General features: G+C 31.8%; 1 protein-coding gene across 2 annotated transcripts in view; it reads left to right on the top strand.

Annotated features, from left to right (window-relative positions):
* The window catches only part of LOC124362876 (epidermal retinol dehydrogenase 2-like), a 44909-nt gene that overhangs the window by 12022 nt on the left and 7793 nt on the right, over positions 1-25094 (top strand). The window contains exons 1-4 of one of the 2 annotated variants that reach the window (XM_046817743.1): positions 12076-12234; positions 13698-13857; positions 18922-19076; positions 20174-20351. In XM_046817743.1, coding sequence (XP_046673699.1) covers positions 13714-13857; positions 18922-19076; positions 20174-20351 — 477 coding nt within the window. In that variant the 5' untranslated portion in view covers positions 12076-12234; positions 13698-13713. Of the gene's footprint in view, positions 1-12075; positions 12235-13697; positions 13858-18921; positions 19077-20173; positions 20352-25094 lie in introns of those variants that run through there. The other variant, XM_046817744.1, reaches the window with a different exon arrangement.

Genomic DNA, 25094 nt, shown 5'->3' with positions numbered 1-25094 from the left:
ACAATAAAGAAATATCTGAAAGAATGCTTTTTTTATTGTGTTTGTATTTGTAGCCCTAATAGTTAAATTTTAAAATGTATTTTGAGAAACTTTTCAGTTTACCTTACTTTTATAAAACACTGAATTGAGCTTTTTTCTTATCTATTGGTTCTAATTCCACTCTTACTGACAGCTTATTTATAGCTTATTTTACTTATATAAGTTTCAAATCTAACCAAGAACTAGGTAACAACAATAAATAAGCAATGCTCACAAAATAACTCAGCTGTTTACCGCCAAATATAAGCATCTGGTATATTTGGCCAAAGGCAGTTGGAACCTTGTCTCACGGACATGTGAAACAAAAAGAAAGTAAGCGTATGACGAGATTCCATCTGGCAGATGGAACTTTCATTTCAGCTTTCAAATAAATTTATTTAAAACAGAACTTTGGCATTCCTGCTAACTCTGGAATGGGCCGAAAAGGTAGTGTGTTGTATAGAAAGGCTCAGATGAAATTTTTGTGATGCGAAAAACTAACATTTCGTGTTTTTAATAGTTTAAGCCTTGTTATTATAGGATAGCGACTTGTCATAAACTACCTCAAATTGAATACGGGGAAAGGAATTCACGCAACAAATGTTTGTGTTTACTGCCTAAAGATACACTTAGACTCACAGGTTCGTATTGTTAAATTTTCGATCATAGAACTGGGTTATACTATGAATCATTTAAAAGTAATGTTAAAACTTTATTAGACAAGACAAAAATGTGAAAATTATCTATCCGTTTTTTAACGTGAACTATAAATATGTATAACAATGTTTTAAACATGTGGATACTTATAAAACACTATGTATAAAAAAAGTAAATAGAGATATGTGCAAAACTAGAAACGGCAACTATTATCGTCATTAAAGGAGTGATTAGAAATTTAAAATTCTCGCAACCAACACAAAAATGTAATATGGAAGTACTTTGTGTTGTAGACAATTTAAACATAGAAATTAAAGGCAAACATGTTTTAAATTATAAGTGATATGATTATTTCTCCCAAACATTTGTTTATTCATAAAACTTATTCAGTCTTATAAATGTTGTGACTATCTTATAAACATTTGCACACACACACACACACACATATATGCACGTATATGTACTATATAGAATGTATATAACACTTTTCATGTACTATTTGGCCATTTTTAAATAACTTACGTGAAACTCCAATTAGAGTATTAAAATCGTGTAAGTCTTTTATTTCATCGGTAGCTCTGTTACATGGAAGACCTTGTCTGTAATGGACAGGTAGTGGTTTTTTAGTCACTCTCCAAGGTTGCATTCTGTCACAATTTCCTTAACTTGACCTGTAGTTTAAACTCAAATAGTATAGTATTTTATAGTGTATGCCTTGTATTTTAGAGTATTGTGGCAAATCTAAAAGAGAACAACGTAAATCACTGGGTGTATCGAAATATTTTTACCTAGATCCGTTTACACTGGTTCATAAAAGTTGCTTGGTGAGGTCACAATCCACCGACCTCAGCGGTTACCTGTGTACAAAATCGTGCAGGACCCGTCAGATCAGAGCCTTCTCAAAATCGTCTCGTTTTCCTTCCGCCTCTCTGTGCGATCTCTTGAGTTCCAAGATACTTTCAACTTGGTATTCAGCTTCTAACAAGGAGAACCCGTATTAGTTTTTTAGTCTAAAGGTCAAAATTAAAAGCGAAAATAGAAGTGTAACATCTTGGTCTAATGAGTAAACATGATAAGATGGCAACGATAAAAAATGCATATTAAGCAAATTTTTACGAAAAAAGTACAGTCATATGACGTTTTTAGTAAGCTACCAACACATATGATGAAGTTACTTTGTTGGATTACCGGTAAGACGTTCGTTAAGTTATCTCGCGTCTATCGATATTTCGTCGTACTGATTTATTAAAATTTGAGAAAATTTAAGGTTTTGATTCTTGACTTTTTCAATAAAATCATTCTAGGTGAAAACTATCTATGAAACATATTATCCGTTGTTACGTTAAAGTTAATTAGAGGATGAACCGTTAAATATTCAGCAAATGTTCAACTCCAACGAAAGTCTCTTTCTCAGTATTGATTTTTTTCGATCACCTGCACAGTCTAAAATGGTGATATGCCTAACTAATTGTTTAGCGAGTTTCCGTTAGTTGTATTGTGTTCTAGCTCATTTGCATGTTTAATGAAACAAAAAATACTTCATTAACTTTCGTTCTTAATTGTTTACCTTTCAATCTGTTATATGACAGCTAAAAAATCTCTATCATCTATGCATTTTCTGTTGCGTTTATTTAAAGTTCCGAAGTAAACAAACTATTGAAACTAGTCGGTTTCGGAAAATCCTCAACGGTGTTCGAATTTTCATTTAGCTCAACAGGTTTTGAAACTTAATCAAACTATTTGTTGTCATTAAAATAATGCAATCAGTTGTGCACTTCGTAATTTTTCTTAAGTACGCGTATTAGGAAAATCCTAGAATATTTACAACGTTTTCTTGAAAATTAAGTCTCAATTTGTGTGACAAAAAATCTCAAACAGCACACAATAGGCACTCATCTATTATATAAATATATACACAGCAATATATATATTATATAATTATATAAATGTATACACAGCAATATATATATTATATAATTATATAAATGTATACACAGCAATATATATATTATATAATTATATAAATGTATACACAGCAATATATATATTATATAATTATATAAATGTATACACAGCAATATATATATTATATAATTATATAAATGTATACACAGCAATATATATATTATATAATTATATAAATGTATACACAGCAATATATATATTATATAATTATATAAATGTATACACAGCAATATATATATTATATAATTATATAAATATATACACAGCAATATATATATTATATAATTATATAAATGTATACACAGCAATATATATATTATATAATTATATAAATGTATACACAGCAATATATATATTATATAATTATATAAATATATACACAGCAATATATATATTATATAATTATATAAATGTATACACAGCAATATATATATTATATAATTATATAAATGTATACACAGCAATATATTTCCTTGAACAAAATGGATATAGCGTTTGAAATATCAAGGTATTCTTGTCTATAAATTAATTATTTTGCATTTATATTGAGGTTGTACGTCGTCATGCCTCATAGATATATAGTCTTTCTCTGCACCTTGCCAGTTTATGACCTTATAAATCACACAATACGCCTTATCAACTGCAATAAAATTAGCTATTTATTTATATTGCATATTTTTTTTATTCTTAAGTACTCCAGATATTAATTTAAGCCACAAATACTACTTTATAGTTTAGGTAGTCTTTTTCGTCATTTGATATTCATCTGTTACAAAATCGCAAGTATCTCATGTTGGTCAATTAATATTCATAAATGAATACAACTCTAAAATGTCAATTTTTAAGTTTACTTAATTTATGAAATAAGCAAAACAGTATTAATTACATGATGTTTAGATTGTAGCTAATGCAGTAGTAAGCTCTGTACTAAGTTCTTCGTCAGTGGAGCTTAGCGGATTTTTAATTTATAACATAAATTCTAGAGTTATCTTTTTAATATAAAGGCATTAAATCATAAAAATCGAGTGTAACAAATTATACACTACAATATAATTTAAAATATTCATATTAGTAATATACTGAGCAGCATGAACAAATGCTCCAAAGAGAAGAAAACTACATGAAAGGAATTTTGGAAATGACTTTCGTAAAGAAAACTATTCATATAGAATATTTTATTATATTATATTAGTCCCAGAATTGACACCTGATTCATCAGGTATGCAAAAGTGGATATTTTGTACTTCAGTATATATTTTATATATTATATATATATATATTGTGTGTGTGTGCGTGCGTGCGTGAGTGTCTAAGTTAGGACACCGTTTGAGTCCTCATGGCTTTGATTGATTTATCCTTATAACATTTTTTTAGTGTTTAAATGGCTATTTTTATATAAACAACTACATTACAATTAATTTTTAAAATTAAACCACACCGTTCAAAAATTGACTATTTCTCTGTAGATATTTATAAAATAACTTAAATACTGAATTATATTAAAACCATAACTTTATCGATAGTCACACGGATCAGTTACATTTGTTGAAAAATAATTTCTAACATTTGGTCATATTTAAAATTCTTTTACGCATATGAAAGCCACTTTTTATCTCATATAGTCCCGGAACACAAAGTTCAAATGAAAATGAAACTTTTATTATTAGCAACATCTTAGTATAACGTGTGGGGAAGAAATACAGCTAAAATATTGTCTCCAGGAATCTTTTTAAAATTGAAAACTCCCAAATATCCATCCAAATTAAAACTAGACTAAGTTATAAATATACTTTAATTTGTACCATGTTTATATAAAACATTAAGTATTGTTTCATATTAATTGGAAAAACATTTCTTGCTTCGATGCAAAAGAGGGAGCGCTTTGTATAGAATAGTGTCAATTGTAAGGATAAATCTTAACACTTTTGTACAACATTTATATACTTACATGGAATTCTTCGTAAAATATTTCGTGGAGGTAACTATATAACATTGTCATGTATAAACTAATTGTTAGAATATTGTTACTGTTCGTCTTCTTCACTATATGTGGATGTCCGTACATACTCCTGAGTGTGGACTTGCTTCTGATGTGGAAAGTGTAATTAACAGTTTTAATCTAGTAATACTAAACATTTAAAACTGGCTAACACAGTGGGACCCTAGCCGCAAGTCTCTGTTCATCTTTCTGGTCACCAGGCCACTGTTAAGTCCCCAGATGTTGACTTGATAACATGTAATTATAAGTTTGTGATCATCGTTCATCGTTATACTGCATAGAATCTTCTAGATTGCTTACGAAATACTGTAAAAACCTAGCAAAGTAATAGATCTACCTATAAGCTAATCGATAGTAGAATGTTAATATAACCCTATAAAATAGATTACTCGTATCATCATATCCAGTATCTTCGGAAGCACTAGATCGTTTACATTAAACATATAGTGCATTAAAATTGTAATCACTGATTGACACGAGCATTATGTACCGCAAAGATGACCCTGACTGACCGTATTCTTTCGATTTACGTCACACGACATACCAACGTTGTGACGTACACACTTTAATAGTGGCCCTTTGTAAGTGGGGACTGCACTCTGTCTAGATGACGTAGGCCACTGAAGGACCCTTGCCGACACAAGCTTCCTAGCGCGCGTACTCACAACACTGGGCTTCCCTTTCAATCACCGACTTTGTTTTCGATGTGTATTTACCAATTTTGTTCAATCTTATTTGTCTCAGTTACTTTTATAAATTGTACACAATGTATCATCTTAATACAAAAATAAAGAAAGTAAGTTCAAATAGATTGTATTTATGAAAGTAAATACAATCTATTGGAAACATATAAATGTCCCCTACCTAAAGGGGCTATGCTAAAATCTTCATTCGATTTATAACACGTAACGTAACATTTCCTTTCGTTTTTCATGTAGTAACATATTTAATCAAATAGTATCAATACACTAAGGAATAAAGTACCTATAACTATACTAAGAATACTTAAAGCTAAGCGTAAACAAAAATGTCACAATTTTGAGAAATTATTACAAATACCTTTAATACTTTTGGTTTCAAGAAGGCCGTTCAAATTTTGGAAAAGATTGAATATATATCTCAAACATGCATCATAGAGCAAAACGAAAAATAGGTTTGAGAATTCTCTAGGTCATTTACAACGCACAATTTTGTGTATTAATACTATTTTGACGTGACAACGTCTTAAATTAGGTTGCGGCTCGGAGTCACTCATGAAAAAGTGTAACGCCCTCGGTAACGTTACGATGCCCGTCCAGTGGGTCCGTCCGCACGGATCCGCACGGGATTAAAGCAAGATAACTGTGGAGCCGCCGCACGGGATAAAGCAGATAACTATGTTTATTCGTGAAAATGTGGAGCCTTTGAGGCTAGATTTGTCATTTACAACAACTACAAACAATAAAGGTAAAATACTTGACACTGATATTTCATTATCGTAAACTATGATTGATTGATTAATTGTTAGATTGACACAAAAGTTGAGAAAACTGAGGTTTATAGGTTATGTCCATACTATTGGACAAATGTTGATAGTGTTAAGTAAATTATTTAGTTTTAAATCACTCTGCATCAATCGTAATTCAGTCGATTGAGAAAGAAACAGCGGCGTATTAGCTAGTCAAACATTTAAAATAAACAAATTATAACCTCTAACCTGTCATAACAGTGCGACCAAACAAACGAACTAAACCGAAACCATCACCACGCGCGGAGTCTTAGGATTTAACTGTGTTTAGCAAGAATTTCAAATTCTAATTTTAGTAAATGTTTTATTCAACTTTACTCATTTACAATAACAAATTTTAATTAATTTCAAAAATTATGTACAATGTTTTAGTAAACAAAATATATTTCTATAGTTAAAATTTGTGCAATTCTTATTTTCATTCAATTTCCTTGTTCCTATTGTGCAATTTAATAATACATTCATATCAATAAATATTCTTACCGAGAGGAAAAAGACGTTGTCACGTAAAATCTTCGCCCGTTAAAACAGGCAACCATAAATTTTTTTTGATACCATCGAAAGGTTTCGAGATAAAAAAATAGATCACACAAAACTTTAAGAATATCCAATAGCGTTGAATCTAATATAGTGAATTTCGTAAAAGCAAATAATAATTCTTATGAATTACATCTGAACCAAAGTCCATAAGTTTCTAGGAAAAAAGGTATATGCTCATGACGATTAACATTCCTTGATGTAGTTCACTTCGACTTGTAAAATCAGTTAGGCCCAAAACTATGCATGACTAACATGAGAATGAGATAAAAAAAAACTTATTATTGAAATTGTAGCCTCAGTTTATATTACGCAACTCTTGGTTCCGACAAAATGTAGGATGAAAGACAATCTGACCACATCGACCTGTTGACAAAGCTTGTATGGCGGTTAGGCGAAGGATAGTGGTCAATAGAGGACATGTTCTCGTCTTTATTTCATGCAGCTTTAGTTTTATTTGAAGCTAGGGTGAAGACGATCTGCATCCTTCTTATTCCATTACAAAGAACCAAACAAAAGAAATTCCTGTCCAAAACTTACTTTCGATGTGCTGCAACTGTATGTGTACTGTTCCAGGAAGGAATAAGAAAAATAAGTAGTAGTAATCTCTCCCCATCCTGAAAACGTGAATCATTGCGTCCTAAAAAAGAATGCAATTTTTATATAGTGAAGAATGGAACATAATTGATCATACATAAAAATATGGACTCCATCGATAATATGTAATAAGAGTGGATTGTTACCGACAAAGATAAACATTTAGGAAGAAAAAGTTCAAGGAATTCAACTACAAAGTATGCAGGGAACTGGAATACTTTAGGGATCTTCTTCTCCGGCTTTTAATTATACAGGATAAAAAAAAAGGGGGTCCTTAATTTAAGAAATAAATAACTAAATCCAAAGTAGATTCACTAGTGGTATTAAAAGAATTAAGAAAATCCCAAAGTGTATTTTAAAATAATGTGTTCGTAGACACCTACAGTCATTTCAATACAAGTTTCTCTTTTTACACTACGCACATCGTAAAAAAAAATAAACCCTCGTCCAGACCCCTAAAGGTCGGAACACAACGTATCCGCACCGTGCCGGACACGTGAGTCGGCCGAGTGTCGGTGCGGGGCTCGGCTCGGTTACCGTGAGGGCTCACACACGTCCGTACGTAGTCCGAGCGCAACACATCTTACTGTTTAGACAAGAGCATGTTTCTATTGGATTTCTACGTGACAGATACTTTAAAAAATATTCAGAAGATTAAGTATTAGCCTACTATAGAGATGAAGAATGTTAATTTTATTGTGTGTAATTTTTATTAATCTGCTGTGGTGAATGAAACATTGCAATGCTACAGTAAAGCTTAGTACAATCAACTAATATGTTAAAATTAGTAAATATACATTATCTGGTTATATTTTTGATCCCTATTATTTCTTGTTCATTGTGTTTTCATTGTAGTGAATTTCGGTCAAACTACACCATAAAACATTATATTATGGTATTTATTGTATAAAAGCTGCTAGTGTAGGCACGTGTTGTGCCAGTGTACAAAGCCTTTTTAATTTTTTATAATAATTTGTAAAAAAATAGTACATATTTGTAAAAATATTGGACTAGAGAACATGTTTTTTATTTCTTGCATGAAAATCTTATTGCAAATAAAATTTTTGTATTTTAACTTTATTGTAGTGAAAAGAATAAAAATAACAATGTCATAGAAACATTCTTAATATGATCCATATAAAATACCAGAGAATAAATTTATCTAGTAACTTCAATAGGTACATCCAAGATTAATTAGAATTTTGCGCAAAGTAACTTACCCTTGTTATTTCTTAATGAAAACTTATTTATAGAGTTTGACATAATTCGTAATCTAGTTTGTTTAACAATCAATTACTACAACAATACTACTAACATTAAAATTATTCTACATTTTTTTTTAAATTTGTTGTTAATTTGAGCATAATAAGAAAATATAACTTGTTTACTCTCTCTAACATGTAAAAACTATTAATACATACTTTTATCAATAAATATGATTTGCGTACGCGAACGCAGGTGTGTAAAGTTAGTAGGCTATAATTCAATAAAATAGAACGTTTAGACTACTTAATAGTTTAGTTTTAAAAAGAAGAGTGCAACAGTAACCAACATAGAATTATACTTCAAAACTCTATTCAAATTTATGCTTTTTCAATTTCTCATTTTCACGTAATCTTCTTCCGCACACATTCTCATCTATTACTCTCTGCATTCCGATATTTTTTTTCACTTGATATGATCATAACTTTAAATAATATGATAAATAAATAACAGGATATAATAATAGATAAATAACAGGAAACTTCCTTACTACTCTTCGATTTGTTCTATATCCATGCATGATGACGCTCGATAGACCGCACCGTGCCCGTCAAAAAAAATTCAAACTCCACATATCGGTGACGGTGCGAGCACGGTTGCGGCACGAAGGTCTGTGTCGGTGCGGGACATGTCTGACACTTGCAGGTTTAATACTGCGCTGCAATTCTTTCACCGTAATAACGGCCAACAATCGGCCGACTCAAGTGTCGGGCACGGTGCGGGCATGTGTGTTCCTGGCCTTTAAATCATTGGTCACAGTTGCTATGATCAATTTGATCGTACCTTTTTGAATACTGGGTGGCCATAAGTTAGTTGTCACTAGCAGTCCATTTATTCTGTTCCTTTGTTTGTTTTTAGCCAACAACTTCGGCAACCTGAATCCATGAGGGTTTGAAGTTCATTTGTTCTGTTAATTTTGGAAAAAATGAAGGAAACAAAAAAAATTTGATACATCTTATCTGCCAGGAGTCGACTAGCAAATGTCCTAACCCGAAAAGGAAAGGCCACGGATGGACGAACCCAAGGACTGTATAAACATTCCCTGTTGGATTGAGTTTTTTTCTGTACTGTAATGAGTAATTTTCTGCTGTTTTCTTAAAACTCTCTGTTTTTGCTCTCATAACACACTGTTAAGTTTATGTTTATTAAATTATGTTAATTTATAAAAATGCATTAGTTCCTTAAAACTGAATGAAACTTTGGACGGAAACTGATAGAAAGAACGCGATGGTGTTGAGGATGTTATCCATTTTCAGGTTAGTAAAATACACAGTGGTCAGCACCACTGTCGTAAAATTTAACAGTATACTTTACACTGATATAATTTTTTTTTTAATTAGTGTTTACAAAATTTATTTATTGGTAGAGAAACAAATGAGAACACAATTCTTCACTTCTATAGGGTTTAAAACATTCAAAATATATCAAAGTATATCTTAATAACCACTCATAAATAACTCCAATATTATAAACCAAGACGGCTGTCTTGAGGTATGTTCAACAACCGTTCAGCGAGAGGGTTATATAAACAAACAGACAACTAGTTACAGAGCTCACTACCAGGGAGAAGCACTAAATACAACGGAGTTCGAAGTGCATCATAGTATACAATAATTTGTTGGTTTCTTAAAAAAAAAATTCTACTTAGACAACTGTAGAATAATTTTGTTTTTCATCTATACTATGAACTGTCTAAATAGTAGTCTAAATATTTTGAAAAATCAGGTCTTAAGAGGTTAATGTGTTTTTTTCCAAAACTTCCTCATGTAATGTTAGTTATAGGTATAGTAGAGTTGACATATCACGGAATTTCTCCTGAGATTACTGGATTTCAATGGAAAAGTATAGTTCCGGGAAAGTTTTTATAAAAACAAGATTTCTCATTTTTTACATTTTTATGCAGAAGTGCGTTGTATAACGGAAATGTTTTTGATAACGAAAAGTATTTATGTTTGTTACTTTATTATATCATGTAATGAATTCCAAAGCTAAACCTTTTGATTACATTAGTACACAAGAAGTATAAACAAAATGCTAAACCCATTCCCCCTTTACACTTTAAAGTCTATCGTTATTACTCTTTGTCTTTTTTTTCTGCACGAAACTTCGATCATAGCTTATAAAAGAAAAAAGAAACGTCGTTAGCTTTTACCTTTATGTACAAATCTGGTATCTGATTTTAAACCAACCTCGCAAGGACTAAGAGATTTGAAATGTTACACATAGCTTAGAACTGGATCGCAATGGAATAATGTGCAATATTAATACTGTAATACGAGTAAGAACATAGTATATATTTTTAAGTAAGAATAAAATAAAATTCTAATGCTTTTGCATTTTGTTATGAGTAACCATGACGGCAACGAGAAAAACAGAATGAACAAAATTTTAAACAGGGTTTTCTGTGAAAGTTTATGAATTGACATTTTTCTGTAAGTTACCAACACATGTGATCAAGTTACTTTGTTTTATGGGCTGGTATCGTATAAAGACTGAATATTTTAACGACCTGTAATTTGTTACTTTATTTTACTTTTCAGACACATTTTTTTCGTTTTACGTAGGGCGCATGATTGGTGATTATACATGAAACAACTGTTTCTTAATATTCACGACTTTGTTTAAAATTGTACTGGTATTTTATCTAACAAACTACTATACATTTTAGTACAATCAAAATGGAATCATGAACCTGTTTGAATGTAAGTTAAATAAACTAGCATAGTCCATTTTAAAAACGTGTTTTAAAGTGAACTTATTAATTGAATTATAGGCTAATTAGTTCACGATGCAAGGTTTCTTGATTTCCATTTGTAGAGATGTTGTTTTCTCTTGTCTGCCCAAAAGAAAAAAAAGAAGAATAATAGTAGATGCAATCAAAGGTAAGTAATGTGTCAAGTATAGTTTTAGATGACATTCTTGTCAAGAGTCATATAAAATAATACAGTATAGTTTTTAAGGTTTGTTGAAAAAAATAGCATTCACAATCAATTACAAAATCCATCTTGTCGTCGTTCTAGTACTGGCTCGAACTCTACAAATGAGTGGTAACTCATTTCAGTTCAAAGCTATAAATGTTAGTTATCCTTATAAACGTTATACATTTAATGTTCAATAAAAAAGGACAATGATGGTAGGTATCAAAATCTGTTACTGCAGGTTTATATTGTAGTCTAGTTTTATTAATACTAAAATATTGAATATTAGATACTAGCTGATAAGGTGGCGTCACAATTTTGAAACTTTTGCTTAACTTTAGAACTTAAATAGTAAAAGAGGAGAATCTAATCTTAAACTCAGTTAATTTCAAAGTAAAAAAAGAATCGTGTGTGCATTCTGATGATATTGTGGTTCCATATTCGCACAGACGCGGGGCAGAACCAAAGAGTAAAAAGAATAAATTACATTTTTTCGATCCTAACAGCTGACTGTATTTGTTTGTTTGTCTTTTGTGCCATTGAAACCGGGTATGTCTGTACTCCGTTGTTTTTTGTAATGTTGCAGACAAATTTTCGTGCAGTACTGGTTTAGTCATTGTTTGTTTATGTATATGTGGGAGGAAAATAATCATGTGGTTTAGCCTTGAGTTTGATAAGCTAATAGGAGTATTTATCTTATCTACTAAATTGACTATTTGATCATTAGTCTTACACATGTACTTAGGAAAGAGTTCAGTTTGGTAGAGTAAAAGGTAATGCAATATTTTATCAACACTTAAATAGTCTATTTATTAAGTTTGTAATTAGGTAAATAATATATGACAGTTATACTTATTATTCTGATAGATGGGTGTTGATGGGATGACAATGCTAAATTTAAATCTTGTGTCAGCTCTAGAATTTTCAGTTAACAACATAGCATTAGAAACAACTAGGCATAATAATTATTCTTATTTTGTAAGAAACAAATTCAGTCTGATTTTTAATTTCAATACATTAAGACTTCAGTAAATAGGCTATTAATTTACTTTAGCCACTTCACACTATTTGTCAAAATTTCAACTTAAAATAAGAAAATAAATTTATAGGAGATTAGTACAATAGATAATAAAGGAAGACAGCTGAAATTGGTTACAGTATAATAAGCAGCCACCAACATAATCGGATGATGATTATCGAATACAATAATTGTATTCATTATTGATCATTGCTAGCTTTCTTTATTTAGACTAGTGACATCATTACCAGCTGTTGTTATTTCGTTTATGTAGGAGAAGGTTATTGAGAACGACAAGAACAATGGCAATCAATATGCATATATTGACTCAAAACGTTTTTATAAACACTGAGCAGTGATTTAAATGGCTGTAAGATTCACTAATCCTATTAATAATTGTGCAACATGTTACACCTGGAATAATGTTTTTTTTTAATAATTTTAATTTGTTAATTATAGCAATCCAAAAACTGGCAAGTAAATTACCTCTATTGGCAGACCACTTTTCAGGTTTTGCTTGGATATTTTATAAAAAAATATAAAAATCACTAAAAGTTATTTGATTATGCATTGTCATATATAATTTTTTTCGTACTCCCTCGCTCAATACTACTGTCAAAGACAGCTAGAATATCAGTAAAATATTGAACATTATATACTAATCAATAGATCATATCCACTATCAAAAGCTGTAATTACATTTTGCAACATACTAAATTTTACCACATTTAGACGCTATTTCACGGCAATGTTTGAACATTGTATTCGTGACATTTATCAGTTGTTGGGACAATAAAATATTGCATTTTCTGTGCCTAACAGTTGTTGGGCTCAAAATTATTTATTAGAACATATGTAATAAATGCATTTTTGTGGATTAAAAGAGAAATAATCAAACTTATTTAAAAATTGTGTTTAAAATTAAATACTTAGAACATAAGGCTTCCTGTTTGTTCATTTGAATATTATGTGGTTGAATAAATGAAAACTCAAGTAAAATAAAATGTCTGTGTTTCCTACTGTGAAATGTTGATATTTCTGACAGTATTTTTCACAAAAGACAGCAATATTGATCTGGTTTTTTAGTAATAAGTTGGTATGATTTTTTATTGGCTACCTTTTAGTACCTATACCTTACATTTTCTTTTAACTTGATTTTTTAAACATTTTTTATATAAATAATTTTTGTTTTGTCTCACAAAAGTGTAAATTTTTCAGATTCAATCTGTGAACTATGCTCTCTACAATTTCATCTTATGCTGTGCTCGTAGCTGACATATTACTTCTTTTACTGAAAGTCTTAATTGGAATAGTGGAAGCCTTGTATCAAGCTGTAGCCCCTGCACAAGAAAAATCCGTCTCCAATGAAACCGTCCTCGTAAGTTGTATTATAGAAATTTTGTAGAATAAGTTTTTTTTCTAATATAAAATGTTAAAATCTCCCTATGCAAAATACTGTAAAAGACTATGTCCCTGTGTAAAAAGAATTCCTTTAGAGTCCTGTTCAGAATCATTTAGAATCAGTACGCACCTTGGAAAATTTATAAATTATCACTCAAAAATGTTTAAATCCCTCCAAAATAAACAAAATTACAAATTAAAGCTAACTATATTTTTTGTTAACTGATTATTGGTGCACCCTATTTATAATGTTTACTGTAGAACTAAGTAAGTTGTAGTATGTAATAACTATTATTATTATCAAATAATCTTATTTCAAACCTGACATTTTTTCACTAGCTGCTGTTTTGTGTAGAGGTTATTTTGCTTTGCATGGTATGCTAGGTCAGTACTGATGGTGTCTTGCATACCACACCATTGAAATGACATTGATAGAAGTTCTTACCTAAACTTGAATTTGAAATTGATGTATTTTACTAGTGTACGGCAAAATTCTTCTTAATTAATCTGTGCACTTGGTAGTATTAAAGCTTTTAACCCTTAGAACTCTGACGTCCAAAAAATGTGCCAAAAACTCCAGTGTCCAATAGGTTGGACATTTGATAAGCAGTGTTGCTTGCTATGTATGATCCAAATGCATTTAATTTGTGATAAACCTAATCTGAATAGTTGTAAAATATAACAATGTAGTAAACATTGATGCTCTATGGAATGTTTTTCATTAATGAATGATGCAGTATCAACTTTTTATCAGTATCAGGTAGTCAGTTTATTTTTGGTTTGTCTGTATTTTTGGTTACTCTCTAAAGCTTTTTTTCTCTTTTATGAGTATTTTACTTTGTATTTTTTGCTGTGTTACTTATATGAGGAGGTAACATTCAAAAGCTCACATGTCCAAAATTGAAAAAAATCGAGCTGAGCACTGATTATAAACTGTTAGTGAATGTCTTTATGACTACACATCTTTTCCAGTCAAAAGCTCACACAATTCTATTTTAAATCAATATATATAAATATCACTTTCCAAGCAAAACCTCACTTATTTTATTGACAGTTCCAAGCAAAACCTCACATGTACCAAGAGCCAATAGGAGCACGCCTTGCAGGTCACGTGACCTGTCAAAGACGTGTCAGCTGTTTTTTATAGCTGTCCATCAGTTTGAGGTTATGCACTGTAGATTTGCATTTACAATAGTAGTCATAGTGTTTTTCATGTGAAAATATGGAAAATATTACCTGTGAAAGTGGTGTATTTAGTTAAAAAATACGTCTCAAGGAAGTAGGAAGAAGTTTAAGAAACCTACAAAGCGTGAAATTGCTAAGAATTTAAGACATTCTGCTCCATCTGGTTGCAATGTTTTTACCACCGTGTAAAACATAATATACTAAGGTATTTCAGTGCTGTAAAGTGCGCCCTCAGGATGCATTGAAACTATCGAAAAAACCTGTACTGTTCTTCTAACAAACAACTACAAGATCAAAAAGTAAGTAGACTTATTTCACATTCTGGAGTAAAGCGTCAGAGATCCCGCACAACTAATTGCCTAGGCCTAGGCCTACCTAAAAAAAGTAAATCTCACAGCTTTTCGGCTCATTACGTGTTTTCCTGTGGCTAATGGAAGTAATATCACAGTCTGCAAATCATTTTTTTTTCTGCACTTAACTAAATTCAAATCAGACAGGGTTAGGCAAATTTTGAAGAAACTTCGTCTTGGCAAGGACTTTTGTAGAAAACCGAGGTGGGGATCGAGTAAGTGGTAAGAGTATTCTAAAGAAAAAATTCTGTTAGAGAATTTATAGGTAATTTAAAAAGGTTCAGAGAGCCATTACAGCAGGAAAAAAAAACAAAAGAGTCTACCTCAAGTAGTGACCTGTCAATTAAAAAGTTGTGGACTATTTATGATAGCTCTACAATTTCCAATGATCTTAAAGTCACAAAATCTATGTTTAGACGTATATTCTGCAATGAGTTCAATATCGGATTCAAATCCCAGCATTGGACATCTGCAGTTTTTGTGCAATGATGGATAATAAAATAAAAAGCGCAACACCTCATGAGAAGCAAGGACTTTTTGTCCAAAAGGGACTATTCACAAAAAACGCGCTAAAGCATTTTATGAACTCTTGAAAGAAGTTAAAGGCAATGAAGTAACATTATGTTTTGACATGCAACAGGTTCAGAGTCTTCCACGAACACCTGTACAACAAGCATTCTATGCAAGGCAGCTGAGCCTATACAATGTTTGTATTAACGGATGTGAATACAAAGAAGCCTGAATTTTTTATGTGGTCTGAAGAGCAGGCGGACGTGGATCTACAGAAGTTGGGTCTGCTCTGATAAATTTTTTGAGCTCCTACAAATTCGATGAATCTATTCACCCATCTTAGACTTTTCTGTGATGGGTGCACGGGCCAAAATAAGAATAACCATATTTTGCATTGTTTGATGTACTTTTTGGCTAAAACGGAAGGGAACTTGGAGACAATTTCAATTACTTTTCCTGTCCGTGGACATTCTTTTTACCCGCAGACAGAGTGTTTGGCCAGAGTAGAAAGAATATTGAAGAAAAAAACCAACAATAATTAAATAAAGAGGAATATTTTGGAAGAGTATAGGAAAGTGGGTCCTGTCAAAGTTCTAGGCACTGACTGGAATCTAAAGGATTTGAAGAGTTTGGGGGGGAAAGAAGGTTTTCTCAAACCATTAGCTATGATCAGTGAAAAAAAGAGAATATTTATGACAAAGAAAGTATCCTCTAAAGGCACCATCTCAGTGAGGGTAAAAGCCAACGAATATTTTAGGTTCGAGGATGAAAACCTTAAACAGTTAACCCTACTAAAAAAGGGAATGAATTGGGCAACTATTTTAAAGGCTCCCGCTTCGAGAAGTGCCTTTGATTCACCCTATTACCAATGCAAAGAAAAAAGGATGTTGATGGCCCTATTGAAAATCCTGTTTGGTGAACATTGGGGTAGGGATGAAAGCCTCTCCTGGTACAATGATATAATACACGGAGAAAATACACCAACCATTGAGGAAGAGATCGAGGTGCCCCAGTGTGACTGCCTAGAAGACGATTGTGCGCTTCACATTTAGTGTAAAGACTTATTAAAACACAATGAGAGATTTTCATTTCACTTTATACATGATTTTTTTAATTCCTAGAATATAAATTCAACTCTTTAATATTCTTTAAGTAATTTATCTTTTTGGTATTTTAACTTTGTGGTGTTAAATAATATAATATTGTAATCTGTATATAATGTTTCTTATTAACCTTTACCTAGACATAAATTTGTGCTTACTTAAGTTTAATTTATCATTCAATTACTGCAAAATGAATCATGTCAAAACAACACAAAATGAACCTCAGTTCTGAACAAAAGCTCACATGTCCCAAAGATTCAAACAAAACCTCACATGTCCAAAATTTAAACCTAAATATTTTAGTGAACCTAGCACATTTTAGGCTCGAAAGCTTTAGAAAATGTGTTTTGGGGGACAAGGAAAAGGTGTAGGCAGCTTATTTTTTGTTTCAATTAACAAGGTTGCTGGAGAAGAGTTTTTCTCTTTTCGTGTAAATTTTGATTTGATGGACATGTGAGGTTTTGAATGTTACCTCCTCATATAACAAAGTTTGTGTTGAGTTAACATTTGGTGATTTCATATCGTAGTTATTGGTTGGAATAAAAACCCTATGTAAATAGTAAACATTTTTCCGTTATGAATACATTTTGTACTGTTTAGATTACTTATTCAGTAAAGTTGGTAGAAAATACTGATTATAATGGAAAGCAAAAAACTATGAATTAATCATTTGTGTTATAACAAAGACAAAATGCCCGCATATCTCTTGACATTTCACTTCTTGAGAGATTTGTTAGCAATTAAGAAAACGCCTAATTTTTTGGATAATGAAAGCAAGTTCATAAAATTAAGTACATTAGTAATTAAGTTATTAGAAGATTGAAAAGTAATAATGATTTTTTATAGGTTAATGTAATTTCATTCAGTTATAAGGGCTGAATGTTTAATTTTTAAAATATATACATTTATAAAATAAACTTATAAAAAATAATAAAATAGGATTTCTAGCTAAATATTTTTATTTTTTATATGTAGAGTTTTCTAAAAAAAAAAGAATCAAATCATGCCTTTATGTACTAAATAAAGTTATAGTTTTTTACAAAATTAATAAAAAAACCATGGAGAATAGGTCACGAGACAGTAAAAATAATGCAACAAAAACCATCATCTGGGATATCAGCTTGCCACCAGATGACCTACTGTGGGAAACCAATTCTGCCCTGGGAGGTTACATGTGGTGAACCACAATTGTTACCAGAAGACCCCACCTGGGAACTGAGGAGACCTCTCATAGACAGAGCCCTCTAGCCAATCCGAGACTTAGAACCCCTTGGGTGCGACACAGTAGGGTAGGCTGTGCCTCCTCTGGAGAGGGAAGGCACCACCTTAGTATAAAACCCAAAACAGTCAAAAACCTCGTAAGTCCTGACCAGTGTAGATGTATCCGTCTTAGTACCGCAACATTTTGCATTCAGTCATGTCTTTGTTAGGCATCTTGATGTTGGCGCTGGGTAATTCACGCTATCCCTCGGCTCTAATGTATATCTAGTAGTCTCCACTAATATTTGGAACATGTAAGAGTAACTTTTATTCAACCATTAATTGTCACATTTAACCAGTCTTGTTTGCTTTGCTTTAATAAAGTAATGATTCTCTCAAGCATTTAAGTTTGCCCATTATTTACCATCCTGACTTAGACGGTATACCCCAACCATACTTAACACTCTGATCCTATCTAGAAAAAAAAATGTTGTAAAGACTAGTACCAGAACAGACGCGCCCAAATACACCTGTGCATGACCACAACAGTTCATTTTCCTTTCAAGAATTCAATAATAAATTAAATACACAAACTAAACTTTAGAACTTAATGTTTACTAGAACTTTCTATTTTTGTAACTAATGAGAATTATAGAATCTTGTTTCATACATTCCATTCTCTATTTGTTTTAGATAACCGGAACAGGACATGGAATAGGCAGAGAATTAGCTTTACAGTTTGCTGCCCTAGGAGCCAAGATAGTCTGTGTTGACATTAATGCAGAGGGCAATGAACAGACAGTCAAAGAATTGAAAGACCGAGGCTATACAAGAGTCCATCGCTATGAGTGAGTAACTTTTTAACCTTATAATCTTTTTTTAAGAATAAGCATCTAACATTTTTGTATTTTTTATAAAAAATGCAGACTGCAACTGTCAGGGATATAAGGTTACTCCCCCTAACAGAGGGTGGTAAACACTACCGAATATAAGTTTATTTCATTCTTAGTGTTCCAGGAAGATTCTTACAAACTGTTTGCCATCTACAAATCCTTTTTTTATTCTTCATTTCAGATTGGTCTTACATGTCCTGATCAACATTACCTTCCACCTCTAAGCTAATCTTATCTCTTTCAGCACAATGAAATAAAACTAATTGGTTCCACTCATAATAGATTGTTATACATTATTATTTATCGTTATTACAGTTAACTACTCTTACATCCAAGTATGAGATTAGGACTAACTATTGATAAACAAAGAATAAGTCAATAAATAAAGCATTAATATTTTGTAATCTATTTTATAAGGCTTAATTTTGTGTTTATAATAGTCCTTTAATTATACAACTTTGTTATTTACACTACCCAAATGGAAAATAATAAGATTGTTGTACATCAGCTTCTGGCAGAGAAACGTGCAAAATTTGTATTACATTTGAAGTTATCTACCTAATTAAGTAAAAAATCTAACAAAAGTAAAAGCAAGTAGTTAAGTTTAATTGTAAAATCAAGGTGAATTTAAATCAAGGTTATCATATACATTTATGAGTTTAGCTCCAGTTCAGCTTCCTATTCTGGAATCAGACGCTATCACAGACTTGACTCCTGGAATCTTGGGTTAGGTTCCATATTTGTTAATATCTACTTTATTACCTACAATCATATGAATTATTACCATAGATAAGGCTTTAGATACTATATATTTATCCGTTTTACCTTAAATGTTTTTACCTAGTAAAAATACTTTTTTAATTCAAATTCAGTCTACTACTCAAAATATTTCATTTTCCAAACGTCAAAATTATGTACTCTTAGTATTTTAAAATTATGATTGATTAAAATTGATTACTGTTCATTTTCGTGATGTTTATAACCTAATGATGCCAGTTTTGAGTTAAATAGTAAAATATTTGTAATAATTTGGTGTTCTGTGTTTGCAACAGGTGTGATGTGTCCAGTAGGGAGAGTGTGTTGGAGCTGGCTGAGAAGGTGGGGCGAGAAGTAGGAGATGTGACTGTACTTGTCAACAATGCTGGTATCATGCCTTGTCATCCATTTACCTCCTCCAGCCATGAAGAGATCATGCGAATTTTCAACATCAATGTCTTTGCTCATTTTTGGGTGAGTAAAGATGAATGTACATATGTTCAACTAAATAAATGGGGTCTTTTGTAGAAGAGGGCCACCAGTCTTGAAATATGTTCTTTAGCAATGGCATATTGTTTGAAGGGTCTTATTCTGATTGTTAATGTTAGGGGCACTTAACTGAAACACGGAAGGCCTATAGTAGGCAAGATTCACTATTGTTGCGTTATCTTATCTTATCAACCAGTGAGCGCCGAGCCGCGCGTCGCCCGCCACTCCGTTATCTGATATATTCAGTGGTCAGTCAGTCTCGTGTATCTACTTGTTCTAATTATGTCGCTGTTCTTGTTGTCCCAAGAAGTTAATAGCAAGGAAAAAGCCGTTAGGTATCTACAAACCATAAAAGTGTTGCATAGTGAACGGGTGTATGCTGAAGGACACAATATGACACTTCAGTTGAGTGAAACCAAGGATCGCTGGCGATGCAGCTTAAGGCAATGCCGTAGGAGTGTTGGCCTGAGGAAAGTTATGTGGTTGGAAAATTCAAAGATTCCATTGGACACATTTGTATTATTTGTCTATTGCTGGTCACAGGAATACACAACTACAAAATTTTGCAATAAAGAACGTAATATGTCATCCCACACAATAACTGATTGGAAAAAATATTTACGTGAATTGTGTGCTGACAGCTTGTTGCGTAACCCAATCAAAATTGGAGGTCCTGGTTTAACGGTTGAGATTTATGAGTCATGTTTTACCAAGAGAAAGAACAATGTAGGCCGTGTTTATCCACAGCAATGGATTTTCGGCGGAGTATGTCGAGAAACAAAAGATTGTTTTCTGTATGCTGTACCAAATAGAACTGCAGCCACCTTGTTGTCCTGCATTAAGGAATGCATTTTCCCGGTACAAAAATAATGTCAGATCTATGGAGCTCGTACAATGGTATTACTAATATGCCAGGAATGCAGTATGAACATTTGACTGTTAACCACAGTGAAAACTTCGTCTATCCGGAAAATGGCACTCACAAAAAACAAAACAAAAAACATTGTCCTCGGGAAATGAGCCTGCATGGGCTATGATGCCTGTGCGCAGACTCGAGTTGCTCACGCCTGAAGAAATAACGGACTGGATACACATTTAAAAAAAATTAATACCTATAAAATATAATACACTATTATATACCACATACATACGTGAATATGGAATAAATATATTAAAAGGATAAAACCGTGTAATTTTAATATGTACCTGTTTTAAAGAATTGAATATTATTAATTTTAAAAACATTTACATATTAGCAACAAGGGTAAATAAGCAGGGTCACCGCAGATTATAATGGGGTAGTGATAATGAATAATGATGGGATAGGAGTAAACAATAGAATCTTTGTGGGCGTCAGCAAAGCGAAGAAATAGAAAAGAATGTGGTACAAGTAGGGCTTTGATAGATTCGTACCTTTGCGAGTTCATGTGGCGGCGAAGAAACAAAGATGACGATATGTTTCAAGCTGTCTGGCGGGACATGAACCTATTCTGGCCTCTACAAGAATAAACCCTTATATAGTTTGTAACATAATTATTTTTTTTCTTTAAAATGTGTTCAAATTGTGTCCAATACATATATAGGCTACTGAGTGTACAATGTGTGTTTGTTGGTTCTGTATTCATAGAAAATATTTCAAGACTGGTGGTCCTCTTCTACAAAAGACCCAATAAATAAATCGAGAAAATTACAAAATCCAAATCTACTGACAAATTGTGGCTTAATACATCAAATGCCACACTAACCCAATGGGGCCGGCCTATATGACATTGTCAATTTTTATGCCCTATAGAATTCTTACATAAATAGAATATATACAAAGTTTCTCCTTTCACTCAGTCACTGGACTGGATTGAACTGGTCTGGCATAGTGTTCGTGCAGGTTGTAGCACTAATTTGTGAACTCTACAATTACATCCAGGGCAGAAGAAATTGGTTTTCTTTTTCAAGTTTTTACACTCACATATGGCACACAAGCGACAGTTCGTGTTGGCAAGTTTTACAAGTTCATGATCAGGGTCAGGGTTAGGAACATCCCCAGGTGGAACAACATCTTCTCTGTCTGTCTTACACAACTGTGAGAGAACACTTACTAGGATATCACATCTGCTACATGGTCTGTCAGGTTTACCTCAATCTCAGAATAAACTTCATCATCAGTAGAAATAGAATGATCCAAAAACAGCTCTCTAACATTGCATGATTGGTCTCTAAAGTGTTCACCCATAATAAACAACTAAAACTATAACCTATGAAAGCTGAACCAAGTAATAACAACACTGAAACACTACAAAATACATTTTTACATAGATACTATTGGATTCGTAGCTCCAAACAAAATCCGGCACTTGTTTACAGTTTCACAACAACAACATGGCTGACACAACAACATAGTTGATGTGTATTACATTCTCATCAGCTGTCTGTTGAGAATGATGTTCGATGTTTTACGATAATCTAAGTAAGAACAATAAATCACTACTACAGTTAATACTCTGCCAGAATATATCATATGAAAATCACTTATATAACCTTAACCCATTGGCCTTGTATCACGGAACGGTTCCGTGACAGCTAGTCTGAGCTCAAAATTTATATCACAGAACCGTTCTGTGACAAGTACAGCGCCATCTAATACTCTAATATCATTGTACCGTAACACATATGAAAAACTGCAATACTACAATTAATTGAAATTTAAATGAATAATAAGTTACTATAAGAATATTAGTGTACTACAAGAGAAAAAAATCAATATTCTTGGAATTTTCAGTATTTAGAAAAAACATTTATTCTGACAAACTATGCATATTCTAGTATTGCTAGGTAGAGAAATACATTTCAAATAAAATAAAAGCAACAATGGGATATTTTATTTTATATTATTTGAGTAAAAAAAAGTTTTGATTTAAAAAATTCCAAAAAGTTTTTGGTTTTTACAGTATTATTATTTTTAAATTATTACCAAATATATCACTATCTATTTATTATTAAAGCCCATTTCATGTTAATCCAAAAAGATATAAAATATAACCAAATAACTTGAAAAATCAATTTTTTATAAACATATAACAAAACTCTTACGTTGTTGGCATTTTTAATAGGATAACTCCAGTTGAGCTGATAGTAAAAATATGTATAAGCGAATGGGTTAAATGCTACAATTTAAATAACTGTAGATGTTTACTTTGTGGATGAATATTGGTCGCCAATTCTTTTCATGCCAGCTGTAGGGTTAATATAAAATCAACGTCACTAAATTCATGAATCAAGTTGGCAATACCCCACCTTGGGAACGTATATGGTGGAAATTATGCATTAATAATATATTTAAGTAGTAATTAACAATATTATTTTGTCAGATTATATGATACGTACCATGACTATGACCAAAAAATTATATTTGTTGATCTTTATATTTTTATTAAGGACTTATAAAAAACTTGTCTCGAACACAAATGTAGTTCAGGCATATACTTGATCTATACTTGATCAATTTAAGTATAACCCAGGGAATATTCCCTGACAATTTTAAGTTGGCTAAAGTGTACCCTTTGCACAAGTCAAAACAGCTTTACTGACAAAAACAACTTCCGTCCGATATCCTCTTGAGTGTCTTTGCTAAGGTACTGGAGAAGGTAGTTAAGGAACAGCTCATACATTTTCTCCAGGTAAATAATGTACTTTCTCAGTGTCAGTATGGGTTTAGGGACGACAGGAGTATTTCGGATGCATTGTTTGATTTAAATAAAGAATTAAAATAGTGCAAATCTCAGAAAACAAAAAATCAATGCTAATCTTTTTTAGACCTCAAAAAAAAGCCTTTGACTCTGTTGATAGAAATAAGTTAATGAATAAATTAGAACAATTTAGGTGTTAGGGGCAATGCCCTTACCTGGTTTCAAAGTTATTTTACCAATAGAAAAACCAATATGTCTCAATTTGTAATGTTAGTAGCGATGCAATTAATGTAGACTACGGTGTAGTTCAAGGGGAGTACACTTGGGCCAATTCTGTTCTTATTATATATAAATAATATTGCCAAGCTAAATTTAAACGGAAAAAATAACATTATTTGCCGACGACACACTTATTTTTCTGAAAGGAAATACATGGGCGGATGTGAGACGAGAAGCATTAAGTGATTTAATGTTATTGAAAAAGTGGTTTGATCAGAATGTCCTTTCCTTAAATATAACTAAAACAAAATTTATGCCAATTTCTTTGAATCCTCAGTCGGATTATGTCTTAGGAAATCTGATCATACATAATTGTGGAAATTCACAGTAACAGTACCTGTATTTGTGAAGCAATCGAAAAAAATAAAAACTCGTATAAATATCTTGGCGTTATTTTAGATTTCCGTTTGAAATGGTCAGACCATATTGAATATCTCAAACAAAAGACCCGAAAGTATATCTTTGCCTTTAAGAACCTTAGGGATATTCTTACTGTTCAAGAAATGAAAATGGTATATTATGCATACGTGCAATCTCTTTTTGCATTTGGGATAATTTCTTGGGGGGCAAGCTTATAAATCAAATCTTGATCCTCTTTTTACGGTTCAGAAAACAATTTTGAAAGTAGCTTTTAAAAAATGTCATAGGTTTTCAACATCCATTTTATTTCAAGAAACTAAAAATGTTTACAATAAGACAACTTTTTATAAAATCTCTTTTTAATACACATGTATAAAAATTTAGATGATTTATTTGTAAGAACTCAACA

Source organism: Homalodisca vitripennis, chromosome 5 (genome assembly GCF_021130785.1).
Source record: "Homalodisca vitripennis isolate AUS2020 chromosome 5, UT_GWSS_2.1, whole genome shotgun sequence".
NCBI lineage: Eukaryota > Metazoa > Arthropoda > Insecta > Hemiptera > Cicadellidae > Homalodisca > Homalodisca vitripennis.
This window is presented reverse-complemented; position numbering and strand designations above follow the sequence as displayed.